An 18,392-nucleotide genomic window follows, 5' to 3' on the forward strand; every position below is an offset into this window, starting at 1 on the left:
TTCAAGAGGATGGTGCCCCGTTTCATTGTGCAGCACAAACAAAGTATTTGTGAAAGAAAGCATTACATGTGAATTGGTCACAATACTTTTTTAATTAAATAGAATTTTCTAATAATATTAGGTGTAGTTATAAACACACACACATACACATTATCCTAATCAGAGAATTTATTGCATTCATGTATCAAACATTTAAAAAATCAACAAGCCTCACAAATAAATAAATAAACAAATAAATAAATAAATAATTTGAACAACATGCTACTGTAATAATGAAAGTCATTGTCGTGTTGCTAAAGTGCACTTTTTAAAATGTGTCTTATCTCTGCTGACCCTGCTAATCTCTAACATGATTGTGTTTCTGCTGAGCAGCTTCTCTATCTTTAGGACTGAACATGACGACACACATACAAACCAACATACAACAGTGATTCTGCAGAGAAAGGCATCCACAATCTACTGAAGGCCTTCTGTGCTGCTTTCACACTGAAATATTCCACCAGTACAGTGCATTTATTTCCCACCATAACCATAAATAAAGATCAGCCATAACATTAAAACCAGGTGAAGTACAGAACATTGATTAACTATTTCCACCAGTCAAGGGGTGGACATATCACCTATAGGAATTAAAGTCCTTGCAGCTAATGTCTTGGGACCAGATACTAATCAGATGTCATCCTGACAGGTCAAAGCTGTTTTGATGACCAAAGGAACACAATATTATTATCATGAGTGATTGGTGTATGTGACCTTAAATGGTGTAAACATGATTTTGTCTGCAAAATATGCTGATTTTAAACATTAATAAGAAGCACTGACTACAATTTATATAGCCATGCTTATGCTTTTAGAAATGGTCTTTATGATGCCAGTTTTTGTTTATAATGTGATTTTCTTTTAGGCAAAACATGAGTCAGATATGTAGTATGTAAAATAAATAAAATCTACTAGCAATAATACTAATCAAATATTGTTACAAACACAAAATGTCATATCTGAATCTTAACACTGTTAGCTTTAGGGGCAGATACTGGGTTTTAAAAGAAAACCATTATTTCTGATATTCAGTTCACACAGTGGGACAAAAAAGAAGTTGTACTGGTGGAATATCTCAAATAACAGAAGAGGTATACCAAACCTAAAAACACAATCTCACATATGCTCCTTTCCTGATATGAAAATAGTGGAGTTTTTTTTTAGAGTTTCAGCCACAGGCAAAGCTTACAGACAGAGGGGAAGAACTACACACACTAGTGGCCAGATCCAGAGTAGCACATGCTAAAACAGATAAAGCATGACTGCAAAGACCTAACTAAACACCTCATTTTTTATATTTCTGCTGGTGTAATTGTGTGAAAATGAAGTGTAGCGTGATTATTTTCTCAGACACGCAGGCTGGTTGGGTTATATTATTGCTTTTAAGACACTCTAGCGTGCTCCATTTCATTTAGTTTCTGTTCAGCTAGCAGACAAAACAGCTGTTTTTATTTGGCATCATAGTTATCAAGATTTTCTGAATAACTGGTTCAAAATAACTGCCCAGTTTAAGTTATCCTTAAAAGCAGTGTTTTAAGTGAACTTTAGTGATTAGATTTTGTGAAGTGACTAGCATGCAGTTTTAGCAGGTTAGCCTTAATTCAGCCACTGGAGAACTGACCTCTGTGAACACCTGAGAAGATAAAACAAACAGTTTTACCAGAAAGTGAAAAAAAAAAACTACAGTGATAAGCTTCATTTTTGACATCAGTCATAACAAGAGAATATATGGAACTTACTGTGCGTAAGCTAAATAAATGGCACTCCACCAGCAGGCTCAGTAGAAGTGTCTGTGCGTGTTCAAAAGGAACATTCATTGCGCTACTACGGCTAGCCCTTCAGCTTTTAATCCACAGTTTCTCAGTTTCAGAAATAAGATTTTCAGAAGCGCACTTAAAAAACACATTCTAACACATAAATACTAAAATATCTTAACACTCCCTTCTAGGCAGTATTTTGTAGCATGTGCAATTTCAGTAAGAATTCATGGCTGTTCCAAATTCATTTGACAGAAGAAAGTATTTGGTTTATTACAGATTAAATTTTAACATATGGTCGTTAAATTGTCAGTGGAATATATGCTATATTTTATAATAATAATAATAATTATTATTATTATATAATGACCGTCTACAAATGTGTAATTAAATGTGTAGTTTGAAAATAAAAAATGGGGAAGAGCCATGAATTTTGCAGATTAAAAATACATATTTTATCCAAAATTGTACATGCTAAAATACAATTCCTTGTATTTATAGCACAGTTAGAGCTTGACATTCTATAATTAGATTTTCTGCAATCCAGCCATGTCCATTCAGCCTGCAGGAGTTTAACCAGATTTGATTAATAGCGAGAGTGTTTACATCATATTTCCCCCCATTATATTACATAATGACTGTGAGAGTGTCCCCTATGATTGGGGCTTAAAATGGTCTCTATTTTTCCAAAATTAACAATAAAAAAATAGATTTAAAAACTTTAAAAATGAGTCTTTAGTGCTGAAATGTGTCATGTTGTCCTGTGTTGAGGAAATAAGTTTTACATTTTCAGCGTAAACATCAATCATTATCAAACTGATTTGCTCCAATGCTTCATAACGTGCCCTCTAGTGTTTAAAAATCTGGAACAGAATCTAAAGTGGTAACTCTCCTCTCTATACGTTCTCTAGTTTAACCCCACCCATTCAGCCTACAGCAGTTTAGCCCCACCCATTCATATTAAAGTTATAAGGAGAGTGTTCAGCCTAGACTGCTTTTTGAACAAGGCACAATACAGGACAGCTGATTAGAACAGAGCTTAGTTTTAAAGGCACAGTAACAGAAGCAGTCTGTTTAACTGTAAGGAATAAAAATGAAACTGTGGATTAAAAGCTACATCATGCCATATTTCACTCCCAAAACCCAAAACTCCACCTGTGGTCATAGTCACAGAATGATGCAGAGTTTGGACGTGTGTCTGAGGCTTCTGTAGGCTTTTAGTCTTTCTTTTTTCACTTCTGTCCCATTCACTACATGTGTGACCACAGGCATGCTCTCCATGGCCCGCCGCTTGTGCGCCCGGTGCAGCAGGATGCGGTAGACCCCTGTGATGGAGCTCCTGCAGTCCTTGCCCTGGTTGTTGCGTATGTGTTCCGCTGTAATGCCGAGCGTCTCTAAAGCGTTCCTCACCTCAATCTCATCCTCCTCCAGCTCAGCAAGCCCTGACTCAGCTAAATACAGTGGGTCCAGCTTGAATGGCTCCACAGCTTTGGGGAAATCCACTGGCTGTAGCCACTCGCAGGCCATCATCTGCTCCACGCTGCAGCGTTCCGATGGCTGCGTTTGCAGGATGGCGCGGATCAGCTTTTGGCACGGCTCAGGCACCCACGTCGGCAACACATACGCCCCCTCCAGGATGCAGCGCTTTAGCTTGGCCACTGTCTCAGCTCTGAATGGCATGGTTCCTGTCACTATGAAGAACAGCATGACCCCCAGAGCCCACACGTCCACATGGACACCCGTGTAGTGCTGGTCCCTGAACAGTTCGGGCGCTGCGTACGGTGGAGAACCACAGAATGTGTTTAGCGTTTCATCTCGCCGGCTCACCGTGCTGAACCCGAAGTCGCCCACCTTCACACAGGTGCTGCAGGTGTAGAAGACGTTCTCTGCTTTCAGGTCACGATGGATTATGTTATTGTCGTGCTGCAGGAACAAGAAAGAGGACCCAGACCTATTGGTTAAATTTACTTAATATACTTTTTTACATCAGTTTATAAAGTTTAAAATAATCTTCTGATATACTGTTTAGTATCTAGACTGTATCAAACTACATAACTTGACAGACCATGAAGGAAGAGTTCAGCAAAAAGTTAAACCATCATGATTGATCTCTAAATCCAACAATTAGTCTACTAGCAATATATTGCATATATTTGGTATCGGATGCTTGCTTTGTTAGTTTACAACAGGAAATGCTACGCTAAATGTTGCTAACAAACACTGGACTTGAAAAAAAAGTCCATAGATTTTTCACCTTCTGTAAATGGGCATATACACTTTACATCTCTCAGAAATGTCTACTCTTCTGTTTGTCTGCTCATTGTCTGCTTTCTGCTTGCTTTTTTTGAAACAATGCAGAAAATCATGCTTCAGATTAAAATATTATGCAGCATTGCAGTCCTGTTAGGATGTACATTCGTTCACTCACCATGTGCTTGACGGCTGAGAGGACCTGAGAGAAGACTATCTTGCAGTCAATGTCAGACAGTTTCCCCTCCATGGTGATTTTGGTGTAGAGCTCCCCTCCACCTGCATACTCCATTACCAGATGCAGACGAGTCAGCGTCTCCACCACCTCATACAGCCGAATGATGTTGGGATGGTGCAGCTTCTCCATGCTGGAGATCTCCCGGGATAGCAGCTTTTGGGTCTTCTGGTCGAGCTTGGTCTTGTCCAGAATCTTGATGGCCACCTTATCTGTGGAATCAGCAACATGTGGTATTAATTAACGGTTGGGGTTGTTGAGGGCACTTTCAGTTTTAAAAGGGCACTTTGGTTAATAAAGGGCAGAGTTGGTGGTGCTTTAGCACCTGATGTCTGTGTGTGCACGGCACTGGAGGGAAGAAACATCAAATGAAAAAAGTTTTTGGAAGGAAAATGAAGGAACTGTGTAAAGCATTTTTAGGCTGTACATTCACAGTGTAGCTCCACCCATTCAACCTACAGCATTGTAACTCCACCCAATCACTTTACAGCAGTTTAGTTTCATACATACAGACTACAGCAGTTTAGCTCCACCTGTTCAGCCTACAGCAGTTTAGTCGCACTCTTTCAGTTTATAGAAGTTTAACTCATAAATTATAAGTTATAAGAAGTGTTTCTGTTTGAATTGAATTTAGAATTTAGAAGCAAAAGTCAGATCAGTCATTTACATATACCATTAAACCCACTGTACATTCAACACTAATGTGTCAATGGTGCAGTGTATTGAACTGTAAGGGATAAAGAGAGATGGATGAAGAAATTAATTATGTATACTGTATTGGTTTCTACATTCTTATTAACACTGTGGAGCTCATACGGAAATATACAGTAAAAAGAAAGATAAAAAAAGTATTCACTCTATGTTCTAAGAATAACAGAAGGTATATTAGTGTGTGCTCTGTGTATCTGATGGTCTTTGTTTGAGCTGGTGTTGTCTGAGTGTCAGTTGTTTTAATAGAGGAGTCAATGGTCAGAGTAACACAGTACCCTCATATATCTGAGTGGGACAGTGCCGGGGTATCAGATCGTGCACTGACATGTAATACAGAGTGACACAGTAAACCTGCACTGAGGTAAAGCCAGGGGAGTGTCATAGTGTGTGTGTGTGTGTGTGTGCATGTGTTTGGGGGGGTGACCTTTGGTGATCTCAGCTGCGATTTCTTCAGACTTAAAAGAAATATGACACCTTTAATCGGTCCATCAGTTTCCAGGTCAGACAGCCGTCTCGGCCTCAGGGTAACAGGTCATTGCTGCAGTGGTGAAGTTGGATTTTAAAAATGGTTCTTTATAAGCCACTCTAGTTAGATTAATATGTTATTACTTTTTAAATGTATAATTTATTTGCTAAGAATAAATGACACTGAGTTAAAGTTACAGTGTGTGAATATAAATAATATTAATAAGGTATTGTGATATACACTGAGGCGGAGCTACAGTCTCTTATTCAAGTTGATTGGAAGTTTGTAGAAATAAGCAATAGTTTTGGAAGAAGATATTTGTGGGTGGAGTCTGGAAAGGACAGTTTCAGGTATGTACTCGTGGTGGCTGACTCTTGTACCTTTGGTCAGAGCATGGATGCCCAGTTTGACGTGTGAGAAATTCCCGCACCCGATCTCTCCACGGATTTTGTAGAATCCGATCCGTCTCCCCACCGCCATTTCCCGGACCACCTTGTCATCTTGGCACATGTCCAGGTTGAGTTTCTCGAGGGGTGTTAGCCTGCGGGGCGGCGGACCCTCGTCGTCTGTGCAGATGTCCGAGCTGTCCTGCCGAGTCCAGCGGCCGCTCCGCTGAGGGCCACCTGGGCCCCCGCTGGCCCCCACATTGGCTGGGTAAACGGCCGTCATGCTGCCTAACGGCCACGTGGGGGCTTACGGCATGGCAGCAGAGTGGGAACTAGAAGGCTACCTGGAGGAGCAAATAAAAAAATCAAGTTGAACTCAAGGCCACAAGTTTGAGACAGTGAAGGCAATAATCGAATTCCCACAATTCATTTCTATGAACATAAAGTACAAATATGTTTTTGCTGTCAGATTATGTATTATGTACACATAATAATGTGCAATAATAACATACATTGGAACTTAAGTAAATTTTTTCCTTCTTCTTTAAAGTTGACATTTTGGAGACACAAGGTTTTTGCGTGACAGTCTTCTTAGTTACAGTAATAGTGCGTGTAACTACCTCCACCATGTTTAAAAGCTATACTTTAGTCTGGCTAGTTCTCACTGTGAGCTGTTGATCTGCCACAATACTGTATTCTATTATACCACCAAGTGGAAGATTCAAGTAATATACGAGTGAATTCTAGGACTGACATACAGAAACAAGATAAAGTATTTTGGGAGGAATCTACATAATTATCTTATTGGTGGGAGAATTGGTAGACAGTGTTTGAGAAAATAAGAAGGTGGCCTAAAACACATTTTACTCAAACTGATTTAACTACAGAAACTACCCTGTTTACCCTGCTTGAGTTTGTGATCTTCCATAGAATGGAAGTTAAAGAGTGGACATCAGATAGTAGATTAGACTCACCTACATGCTGGACATCATATGAGCTGCAGCACACTGTCCGTCCACCATTTCAGCACAGGGTCAGGAACATCCCAGACATGCAGGAGGAGAACCCAGTGTGTGTGTGTATGTGTGTGTGTGTGCAGATCAGGCAGGTGCACTAAAAGCCCCCGAATTAATTTGTTCTTTGTTCTCCAACCTCAGTGATAAAAATACCCCACAGAGCCACGGCAAGGATGAGGACGGAGCATCTGCTGTTTAGTTAGGGTTGAGTTCTTCATCACCTCCTCTTCCTCTTCCTCTTCCTCCTTCAGTGTCCTCCTCAGCCCTCAAGCTCACACTTCTTCACTATCCCTCCGTACACACACACACTCATTCCTCCATCTGTTCTAGCACTGCTTCTGTCTTCAGTCAGTGTGTGTGTGTGTGTGTGTGTGTGTGGATTAACCCTTAATCTGGACTTTTTTTAGCGCCAGAGATTTAATTCTACACATTCGGCTCTTGAACACGAACAGATCCACTTTTATCCTGAAAGAGAGAGAGAGAGAGAGAGGGTGGGAGAGAGAGAAAGAGAGAAGGAGAAAGAAAGAGAGATTAAAAGGCATCATGCTTATCTCACTCTTCCTGGAAGGTGAGTGCAACAGAGCTCCTAAGATGTAAAGCAGGACAGGTCATACATTTAAATAAATAAATAAATAAATAGAAAAAAGATGATTATCTTTATGATTAATATTACCACTAATATTATTAGTGCACAAAACTACTAACGGAGTAACAACCTCCTTGACCAGCATGTCAGTTGATTAATAATGACACCACACAAACCACATGGATCAACATAGCAACCAATTGTGTACATTTGTGGAGAAGTGGTTGATCAGCGGTTCCAGCACCAGTTCATCAATAACACGGTTGTGAGTTTGATACCGTGCCTCAGAAATCTGCCACTGCCAAAAGTGCAGCATATTTAGTGAATGCATATATCAGCAAACAATTATTTAAAAGTAAATATAGTAAAAAAAAAAAGACTGCTTTGATGAATATCACGATATGTAGTTTTTTTTAATTTTGTCAAGTTTTATGTGCAATATTATTGCGTACAATATGAAATAGCACACCCCTACTGCCCACCACCCTGGGCATGTGTGCTCACTGTCTCACTGTGTTTCACTGAGTGCGTGTGGGTGTGTGTTCAGTGGTGTGTATGTGTGTGTACATTGCACGGATGGGTGAACGATGGAGGCTATTTTCAATCGTGCTCCTACCACATATATGGTCGCTATGGTTGTCTTGTCTTAACCAGCGGGTACACCATAGCATATCTGGAAAGTACCAGCCTAGCCACTGCATAGCAACCACCTGGTACACCATATAAAGTGCTTTAATCACAGAAATAGTACAGTAAGGAACAACAACCACCTGTGATACCACGGCAACAGCATACTGTAAGTACTATCTAACAAATTAACTGCAATAACCTGAGATATCCCATATCATCTGAAATAATAACATAACTGCTTACCAACAGAATTGAATGATCCGTCATCACTGCCTTTGTGTGTGTGTGTGTGTGTGTGTGCCCTATGCCAGGTCATTAGTGTGTGTTTTTAAGTACAGGGCTCCTGACAGTGTCCCCTGGGAGCAGCAGTAGAACAAACAGACTCCAGAGAACTCTTCAGCACATGATAAATCACACACTAATCAAATACAGACAGAGGCCTAACACTCACTCCTGTACATTTTAAACACAAGCACATTAATTTGGAGTGAAACGTTCATTTGCTCTCTTTTCATGAATTCCACGCCTGGGACTGAGGTCTGAGTCCCACATGTGCCTGGTGTCGTCTGTGGGTCTTAGGGGAGAGGAGAACTGGCACACGAGAGCTTTTATAGGCTCTAAATACAACAATATTTACATTCATAATGAACCATTTTAGTTTTTTTTTTACATGCTGTTCATGACACCAGAAGCAGTTCATCAACCAAGACATGTAGCTTTACAATGTTTGCTTCCTTGGTTTACAACAGAAGATGCTAGGCTAAAACTGCTAGCTAACAAACAAATACTGAATTTGGACTGTTCCTAATCTTATCTCTCTGTAAATACACATCCAAATATTCTTTATTTGCTTTAAATCATACCACAAATCTACATTATTAAGATTATTATTTAACCATTAACAATAAACCTTATTTATACAGTTAATATAAAACTGTATCTCCTTTGTTATCATCATAATGTTCTGCTTTGAAGTGCTATTCCACTTTCAAACTGGAGTGAAAGTAGTCCAGTTACTCCCACATTTAGCTCTATGGAGAAGTTACTGATTAGTAACCAAAGTAAGGGGGTCACTCTATTTATATACTAATTAAAAACAACTAAAACAAACTAGTTTTTGAGTATAAATATGTCTAGAAAATGTCCGGCTGTGTTTAAATCGAAGTTTAATAATCTATCCTTCTATTTTAGTGAGCGAAAAAATGCTAATAGCTAACAGCTAACAGCTAAACCCTCACATTTTACAGTCTTTAATAACTTGGCAGAGTCAATACGTATATTTTCTTTTTCTAATTTCAATTCTAATTCAGAAACTAATGAATTTACTACAGTGCATTCTGAGTAAGCGACAGTGGACAGCATGGCATAAGTTAGCATTTCTTGCATTTCAGACACAGCTGACATACAATAAAAATTGCAATAACAATGCAACAATGCAAGTGCAACAGCTATGCTGCCTGGAAAACGTGGGGATCATACTGGTTACTAATGCTACTACTTTTTAAGAATGTTAAATAATTAATTAATTTGAGTATTGAAGAGTAACTGTTTATTATACCTTGGGTGTATTGACAAACATCTTTCAATTATGATTACTTAACTTAGTATCTATAATTACATAATCATTGTGTGAAACCTTGTATTTTATATGCATTAACCAATACTCACATTGTATCTGATCATTTTTATTACTCACAGTGTATTTTACACGCATTTATATAGAAGATTAACCAATAATCACAATATATATTCTTTACATATATAGTAAAACATTGTTTGATCAGGCATGTGACTAACACAGACTTTATTATGACAAATTAACCCACATGATACATAAGGCGTTTACTAACACATAGGATCTAATATATGGCGGACTAACCACGCGTTACTAACACATTAACATATAACATATGAAATCTATTGTGTGACTTGCGTAGCTCATGCTTGAAACATTTCGTTCACTGCATGTCTCTGACTAACGGCCATCAATCATCGGCTAGTGCACTCTGTACGAATTGAATTGATACAAAGGAGACTTCGGGACGAACAGTGCGGCCTTTCTCTCTCTGTGCGTGCAAAGTTCTTCACCTACCAAAGCGGGAGGAGGACGCGCGCACATAGGGAGGGCGGCACTGTCTAATTACTGAAACAATATCACACTGTCTGACTGGACCCAGTCAATTCTTGAAACAATACCACACTGTCCGGCTGGACACAGTCAAGGCTAAACACTAGTGGTCCGGTCAGACCTGTGAAACTTGAGTACTAACACGTGAGATTATGCATGCTAACATGAGATGATTTTAGCAACGCCTCATCAGCAGGTTTCACGTCATTTGGGGTATAAACATGGAGTCAGATCAGAGGGGGGTCAGAACTTATACTGGGACGGCTGTTAGACGGTCTTTCATGTGTGGGTTCTCCTGAATATTCAGTACTTTGTAATAAATACTTGGTTAGCTTTCAACTTCACTCCACCTGTCTGCGACTCTCTATCAAACGAACACGTAGGGGAGTTGTACCCCGGATGAGGGGTGGGTGTGGACCCATCTTTCATTTCTTTTCTACAACAGTATACTCTAATAATTACGATTATTACCCAGAACTGTCTGGTTTTTCAATGTAGTAAAGCTGGACATCATAGCATAACTTTAATTTAATTTAAATTAATTGTTTTTTTGGAAGTATTAGCAACACATATAACACATATAAGACAAGTAACGTGGAAAATATAAAAGATTATTCTTATAATTTATAAAGGTAGAAAAACTAACGTATATAAAACATTTATATTAATATTTATTAATATTAATGTGTAGTAGGGCTGTGCACTATTTAGATAAAAAAAAACTCTCGATCTTGATATTCTTTAAATATACGAGCGATTCTTGATTACGATATAGATTTTAAGTTTTTCAAAACAACTTTTTTTATTTGTAAACAAACAGCCCAATTTCAAGTGATGCACAAGCTATTGTTTCCTTTACATTTAATTTAAACTTACAAGCAGCTTTCTTATTAAACTGCAAATATATGCAAATATAACATTCTTGTATTTCAGACAAGGAAAAGTGCAAAATAAGTGTAAAATGTTCTAAACCACATCTGTTCACGCACATTATAATCTGGACCTGGTTTGATGAGACAAATTGAGAAAGAAATGATTTAGACGCATGTTTACAGAGGTGAGTAAATTGTTCAGTGTCAACAACAGTAGCATTTCCTGTTGAAAACTTAAGAAATATACATTAGATAATAAACAAGTCTTGGCTGATTTAATCTGGGCTCAGGTTAAATCAGCCAAGTGATCAATCATGTCACTTTGATTTATCACTGAACTGCTCCTTTAATGAACATACTTTAATATAATCCCACCCAGTCCTGTGCTGATGAATAATAAACTGGTCCCGCTAGCCAAACTGGGGGGGGCTCTAATCCGGCCTCATTCACTTAATCAACACAAGTGCCTAATTCCTTTGTCGCAAGCACGGAACAATCAGAGTGTAAGAGCTGTTACACAACACACACAGGGACACCATGACGTCTCAACATCACAAACACAAGGTCAAGAGTTTGGGGACACATTTTCTGTATGTAATTATAACAAAATCAGACGAATTACTGCTATAAACTAATCTCTAATCTGCTACAATCTGCTCTAATTTGATACTGGTGATTAATGGTGCAGACTGGTGTTTAGTGAAAGACGTGCTCGGTAAAGGTGTGTGTCAGCGCTTCAGCCAGACTGACTGCCTAATGTGAGCAGGTGATCAGAAGCTTCATTTCCGTTGAAAATCCTTTGATATTTTTATGTCATTTATTAAAAAATCATACAAATCAAAGTGATGGACCTCATGCATATTCAGAGGCATCAGGCTTCAAACACCTGTGTGTGTCTGAGAGTGTGTGTTTGTATCTGCCCGTTTTTTTAAGTAAATGGAAAGCTCCTGAAAACACAAATGCAAATAGTGAATATACAAAGAATTTCTAATGACATAATAGGAACATTATTATGCAGTATAAAGCTCTAATAACATAAATATAATAGTAGCATCAGGATGAAGTTATAAGAACATTAACATCCAGAATTTGAAAAAAGATACAATTATATAGCAATATTTAAAATATTACTTTTTCTTAATTATATTGAAATATCTAAAACAAGAAAAATATTCTATATTACAATATTGTATGCAACACTTTAATAAATGTGTTTATTAACTGTATACAGGATCTGAAAAAAAATTAAGAGACCACTTCAGTTTCTGAATCAGTTTCTCTGATTTTGCTATGAGTAAAATGAGCATTGTTGTTTTATTGTATAAACTACTGACAACATTTCTCTCAAATTCCAAATTAAAATATTGTCATTTGGAAATGCTCCAAATGACAATATTTTAATTTGGAATTTGAGAGAAATGTTTTTTGCAGAAAATGAGAAATGGCTAAAATAACAAAAAAGATGCAGAGCTTTCAGACCTCAAATAATGCTAAGAAAACACAATCATTTTAATGACATTTTAATAGTTCAGAAATTAATATTTGGTGTAATAAACCTGGTTGTTAATCACAGTTTTTATGCATCTTGGCATGTTTTCCTCCACTAGTCTTACACACTGCTTTTGGATAACTCCTGGTGCAAAAATTCAAGCAGTTCAGCTTGGTTTGATGGCTTGTGATCATTCATCTTCCTCCTGATTTTATTCCAGAGTTTTTTTAATTTGGTAAAATCAAAGAAACTCAAAAATCAAAGAAATTTTAAATGGTCTCTTATTTTCCCCAGAGCTGTATGTGTGTTGTGTTTATAGTGATATAATGTAAGTGCATTGTGGATTGGGAGGACAGTGATAGCTGAGGGCTGTCAGGGTGAAGCGCTGACATGAAGACAGGTTTAATGAAGTGAAAAGTGGGGTGTGATTATTTTCTCCACAACACACTGCACGGTTCAGCAGCTGGCTGATTAATTGAGCTGTGTGTGTGTAAAAGAGAGAGACAGAGGGAGAGAGAAAGAGAGAGAGAGAGATGGAGGATTAGATGTTAAGTGAACAGCAAATTTCCTCCACACCTTCACCATAAACATAAACAGACACTTCACCTAAACACAGTCAGACATCACACCAGGTGTTAAGGGAAGGTTGTGTGGTTTTCACATCTCTGTTAAAAGAATGTTTATTCTACTTTAATGTTTATCTACTGGAAACTAAATGGTTAAATTTGTGAAACTAAACAGAAAATTATTTATTTTGGGTTGTTCTTTCAGTGTTAGTGTAGAATTTATATTGAATTAATGCTGAAATCTTTGAATTATTTGACCTCATTATGGCTCTTCTACATTACCAAGAGTTTGGCAGGGGGAGTGAAATTATACCCATTTCTGAAACTGAAGATGTGAACTGGAGACTGATATTGTGTAAGATATCGAATAAACCTTTGCCAAGGCCAAAACAAAGGAGTACAAATCACAATGTAGTAATGTTGATGACTTTGCAAAAATTATGTGTTCCATTTGAACTCAGATGTCAGAATTTCCAAGTCCAAAGTAAGAAATTTAAACTGGAACATCCCAATAATGGGATTTACTACTCGGAAAGTCGGTAGAGCCTTACCAACCGCGAGTTTAGAATCCAGATTAGCTAAATAGGACATTTACAACAATAAAATACACTAACATCAATGTGTGCCTAATTCTGTATAATGCATTTAAACTGGTATTGCTAACAATGCTAACCTGGGACATATTTTGAGAGACACATTAGGCTAAATTTGCTATATTGTGGTAACCTCCAATATATCTAGTTAACTCCGTGTTTTGAAATAGTATGAATTCATCTGAATAAAACTAACTGGAATGCCAGCAACTCGGTTGTGTCGTAGCTACAGTACCTAGGATTCCTGATGCATCACCAAGTTAATGCTGGCTTTAAATAAATAATGAAAATATAAAAAATATTAAAAAGGTTTGTATTTAAATTAACATTACACTATTCATATGAATTTAATTGTAAGTACTTTCTCTAGTTAGCTAGTTAACTAATTGTTTTAATTAAACAACAGCTGTACACAATTTCTATTAGCCTACAATTTAGCATGGTGCTAACTGCAAAAATCACACAAAAAGGATCTAAAATCATTTTTCTCTCTCCTCAAACCATGTGAAGGTGTTCAGTAATCTCTATTAATAATAACTTTTTCAACAGTTTTGCTTTTTTTGTATTTTGCCGTTTTTTACTAAAAAATACTAAAAAGGTTTGTATTTGAACATTACACAATATATATAATTTTGATTGCAGTAAGTATTTCTCTAGTTAGCTAATTGTTTTAATTAAACAACAGCTGCACGCAGTTTCTATTAGCCTACAAATTAGCATGGTGCAAACTGCAAAAATCACAAACAATTATATGAATCATCTTTCTCTCTCCTCAAACCATGTGAAGGTGTTTAGTAATCTTTAATAGACTTGTGGAGTTAGCACTGACAATATTTTTTGTCTATTGTTTTGTTTTATTTGTTTGTTTGTTTTTTTGCAGTTTTTTTTTACTAAAAATGCTAAAAAGGTTTGTATTTAATTTACATTACACTATATATAATTTCGATTGCAGTAAGTATTTTCTCTATTTAGCTAACTAATTGTTTTAATGTAAAGGTGTTCAGTAACCTCTAATAGACTTGTGGGGTCATCACTGAAACAAGAATTTGGTCTATTGGTCTATATTGGTTGTTTTATTTGTTTTTTATTTTGCAGTTTTTTACTGAAAATACTAAAAAGATTAAAATTTACATTACATTATACGTATCATTTTGATTGCAGTAAGTATTTTCTCTAGTTAGCTAGTTAGCTAATTGTTTTAATTAAACAACAGCTGCATGCAGTTTCCATTAGCCTACAAATTAGCATGGTGCTAACGGCAAAAAATCAACACAAAAAGGCATCTTTCTTTGTCCTCAAACCATGTGAAGTTGTTCAGTCATCTCTATTAGAATTGTAGGGTTAGCACTGAAAATAGAATTTTGTCTATTTTTTCAACAGTTTTGCTTTCTTTTTTTATGTTGTAGTTTTTTACATCTTACTAATGCACTGAGATGGAAATGTTTTAGGCTTGAAGTTAGCATGATCCTAACATGCTAAACTAGTCTTAAAACTCCAGCATCCAACACATCTTTGCTAATGGACTTCATTTAAGGTAAAAGGGGAACAGAGTAAATATATATATATTTTTCATTTTACTGATATCACCTTAACCAATCCACACGTCCACTCACGTCCATCACAGCTAGAAGCACAATAATATCAGAGCTGGACATGAAAGTGTCCACATTAGCAGATCAGTGAATAAAGCTTCACTCTATCAAAGACACCCGCTGATGTGGACCCTTAAGGAAACAGGGTCAATGCGGAGAGCCGTGCTGGTCCCGCAATGAAAAGCTATTTCCACTTCTTTGTGCGTGCCTAATTTATTCCCCGGCCTTCAAAGCAGCTTTAATCTCAGCACTAACAGTACAAACGGAGAAGTCATCAAAGGGTCCTGAACAAAAGTAGCTATGAATCTTTGGCAGACCACTGAAGAGAAACGGGTATGTCCACAGTTACATTAACATCTCATATACAAATACGCTCTCTTCTGATTGGCAGCCATATAGCTATTGTATCTTATTCAGAAAACAGGGTTTGAATGGGTGGAGCTAAACTGCTGTTGGCTGAATGGGTGGGCTTTAACTGTTTTAGGATGAATAGTCAGGACTATTGACATTAGTAGTAGTATGAGTAGTATTATGGCTGGATGATATTGTAAAAAAAAAAAAAAAAAAAAAATCAGAAAATTTTCAAATTCTTGATTACAATTACTTCTCTTACAATTTGTACTTAAAAAGTTCATTTTTAATTGAGAAACAAAAAGCCCAATTTACAGTGATTTGCAAGCTATTGCTTTTATAACTTTTATTTTAAAAAAACGGTGCAAACATAACCTTGTATTTCAGCTAAGGAATAGTGTAAAATATAAAAATCACTGCCACGTAATAGATTTCTTTACAGGTTTTTTACTGAGATTCATTCTGGCAGCTTCTACACATAAAGATGTACAATCTCGATTATCACATATTTAAAATCATTAACATTTACAACATTTAGCTGACCCTTTTACCCAGAGTGACAAGGTTAATCCTATTACAAAGGTGGACCAATGTAGTATTAGGAGTCTTGCCCAAGGACTCTTATTGGTGTAGTGCAGCATAGTCACCGAGACAGGGAATTGAACCCCAGCCTCCCACATGATGTGATAGATCACTAGCAGGTAGTGGCGTTATCCACTGCGCTACACCAATCACTATAGAGGGATTGCATTAAAACAGGTATTCGTTTAACCAAATAATCTGATTAACCTCCCAGCTCTAATAGTACCACATAAAATAGTATACTTCATTATAAACATTCATACAGTGCTGTAGTATTATATTGATATATAATAGTAAATATTAATTCCCTGAATTTACTGTAAGAGATGTTTTGATGTTTTTTTCAGGGATAAGGACTCAAATTTGAGCCTCAGGTCATACCATTCAGACCAAATACACAATAACACCTGTGAGTGCTCAAACCTGGTGCCCAGATCAAGAGCAGGTATTTTTTGGTAATACTATTTTCCACAACACAATTCTATAAACTATACCAATATAGTATATATATATATATATATATATATATATATATATAGTCAGTCACGGAGGAGATGCTGAAAGGGTATTCAAGCATCAAAGACAAGGATGGGGAAGGTCAGTAAAACCTATTATAAACACACACACATACTCAAACACACACAACCACACAGTTCTGATCATCATTCAATGTTAATAAATCAACCCTCAATCACTCGATCTTACCTGATATCCCTGATCGTTGGATATTCCTCAGTCATCGCGCGCTGCTCTGGTCGCGTCTCCTGCCGCTGTGCGCGTCGCTCTCCACAGCCAATAGCAAAACAACAGGGAGGGGCGTGACTGACAGCGCTTCGGCCAATCGCAGCGCGAGAGAGGCGGGGCTTGTGCTCAACCTGCGCCAATGAGGGACATCTGAGCATAGCATAAATAATGACATAAAACGTGACGTTTTTAAGATATAATATAATATAATATAATATAATATAATATAATATAATATAATATAATATACAGTTCTGGAAAAAACTGTTTCTCTGAATTTGCTATTTATAGATGTATGTTTGATTAAAATAAACATTGTTGTTTTATTCTATAAACTACGGACAATATTTCTCCCAAATCCAAATAAAAAATATTGTCATTTACAGGTTTTTTTTCTTACAGAAAATGAGAAATGGCTGAAATAAAAAAATCAGAGCTTTCAGACCTCAAATAATGCAAAGAAAACAAGTTGATATTTATAAAGTTTTAAGAGTTTAGAAATCAATATTTGGTGGAATAACCCTGGTTTTTAATTACAGTTTTCATGCATCTTGGCATCTTCTCCTTCACCAGTCTTACACACTGCTTTTGGATAACTTTATGCCAATCCTGGTGCAAAAATTCAAGCAGTTCAGCTTGGTTTGAAGGCTTGTGATTATCCATCTTCCTCTTGATTATATTCCAGAGGTTTTTAAATTTGGTAAAATCAAAGAAACTCGTCATTTTTAGGTGGTCTCTTATTTTTTTTCTAGAGCTGTATGTGTCCCTAATACCAATTGTGTATTTTGCCTTCAAAATAAACTCTTTTGACTATTCATAATATTTATAAGACTTCGGACTAAACAGAAATATAGTCCCTGACCTCCAAGGATAACAGGGCTTCCAGATATTTCCTTGCACTCAAATAAAACAAAATTGAGTAAATAAAGAATTAAATAATTACTAAATAAAATTTAAATACAGTGTATTTTATGTTTATTCTAGTGGAATCATTTGGTTAACATTGTTTCTTTTTATTGTTTTAATCTTTTATATTACGTTTATTTTACAAATCATTCATAAGGGGGGAAAAACAACATGATGAGAAAAACGTCTTTACACCGTCTTTTTAGCTAGGGCGCTACCATGCTTTACTTCAGTGTGCAGATTTGATTTTTCTAATGCAGTGTGTAGGGCTAAGATGCTATTCGATTGGCTAATAAATGTCTATTCTGATGGACAATAGGTCCCAATCTGTGTTAAGTGCAAGAATAAACAGAAAGAAGAAAACACATGATGCTTATTGCAATGGATGCAGACTATGAGTGTTAAGAAAACAAAGACTTTAAAAAAACTAAATTGTTATTCAACTTAATCAGGCATAACTGTGAGAATGCCAAAAAACACATTCACATCAAAG

General features: G+C 36.8%; 1 protein-coding gene across 1 annotated transcript; it reads right to left on the reverse strand.

The window, feature by feature from the left end:
- Positions 1–143: 143 nt before the first annotated feature.
- nim1ka (NIM1 serine/threonine protein kinase a) lies at positions 144–17,054 on the reverse strand. The gene is made up of 5 exons (XM_007247162.3): positions 16,955–17,054; positions 6,819–7,325; positions 5,839–6,188; positions 4,225–4,493; positions 144–3,719 (listed from the first exon to the last, which is right to left on the reverse strand). The coding sequence occupies exons 3-5, from the start codon at positions 6,125–6,127 to the stop codon at positions 2,964–2,966; spliced, it is 1,314 nt and encodes a 437-aa protein (XP_007247224.2). The 5' UTR covers positions 6,128–6,188; positions 6,819–7,325; positions 16,955–17,054; the 3' UTR covers positions 144–2,963.
- Between the last annotated feature and the right edge of the window lie 1,338 nt (positions 17,055–18,392).

This window comes from Astyanax mexicanus, chromosome 12, assembly GCF_023375975.1.
Source record: "Astyanax mexicanus isolate ESR-SI-001 chromosome 12, AstMex3_surface, whole genome shotgun sequence".
Classification (NCBI taxonomy): Eukaryota; Metazoa; Chordata; class Actinopteri; order Characiformes; family Acestrorhamphidae; genus Astyanax; species Astyanax mexicanus.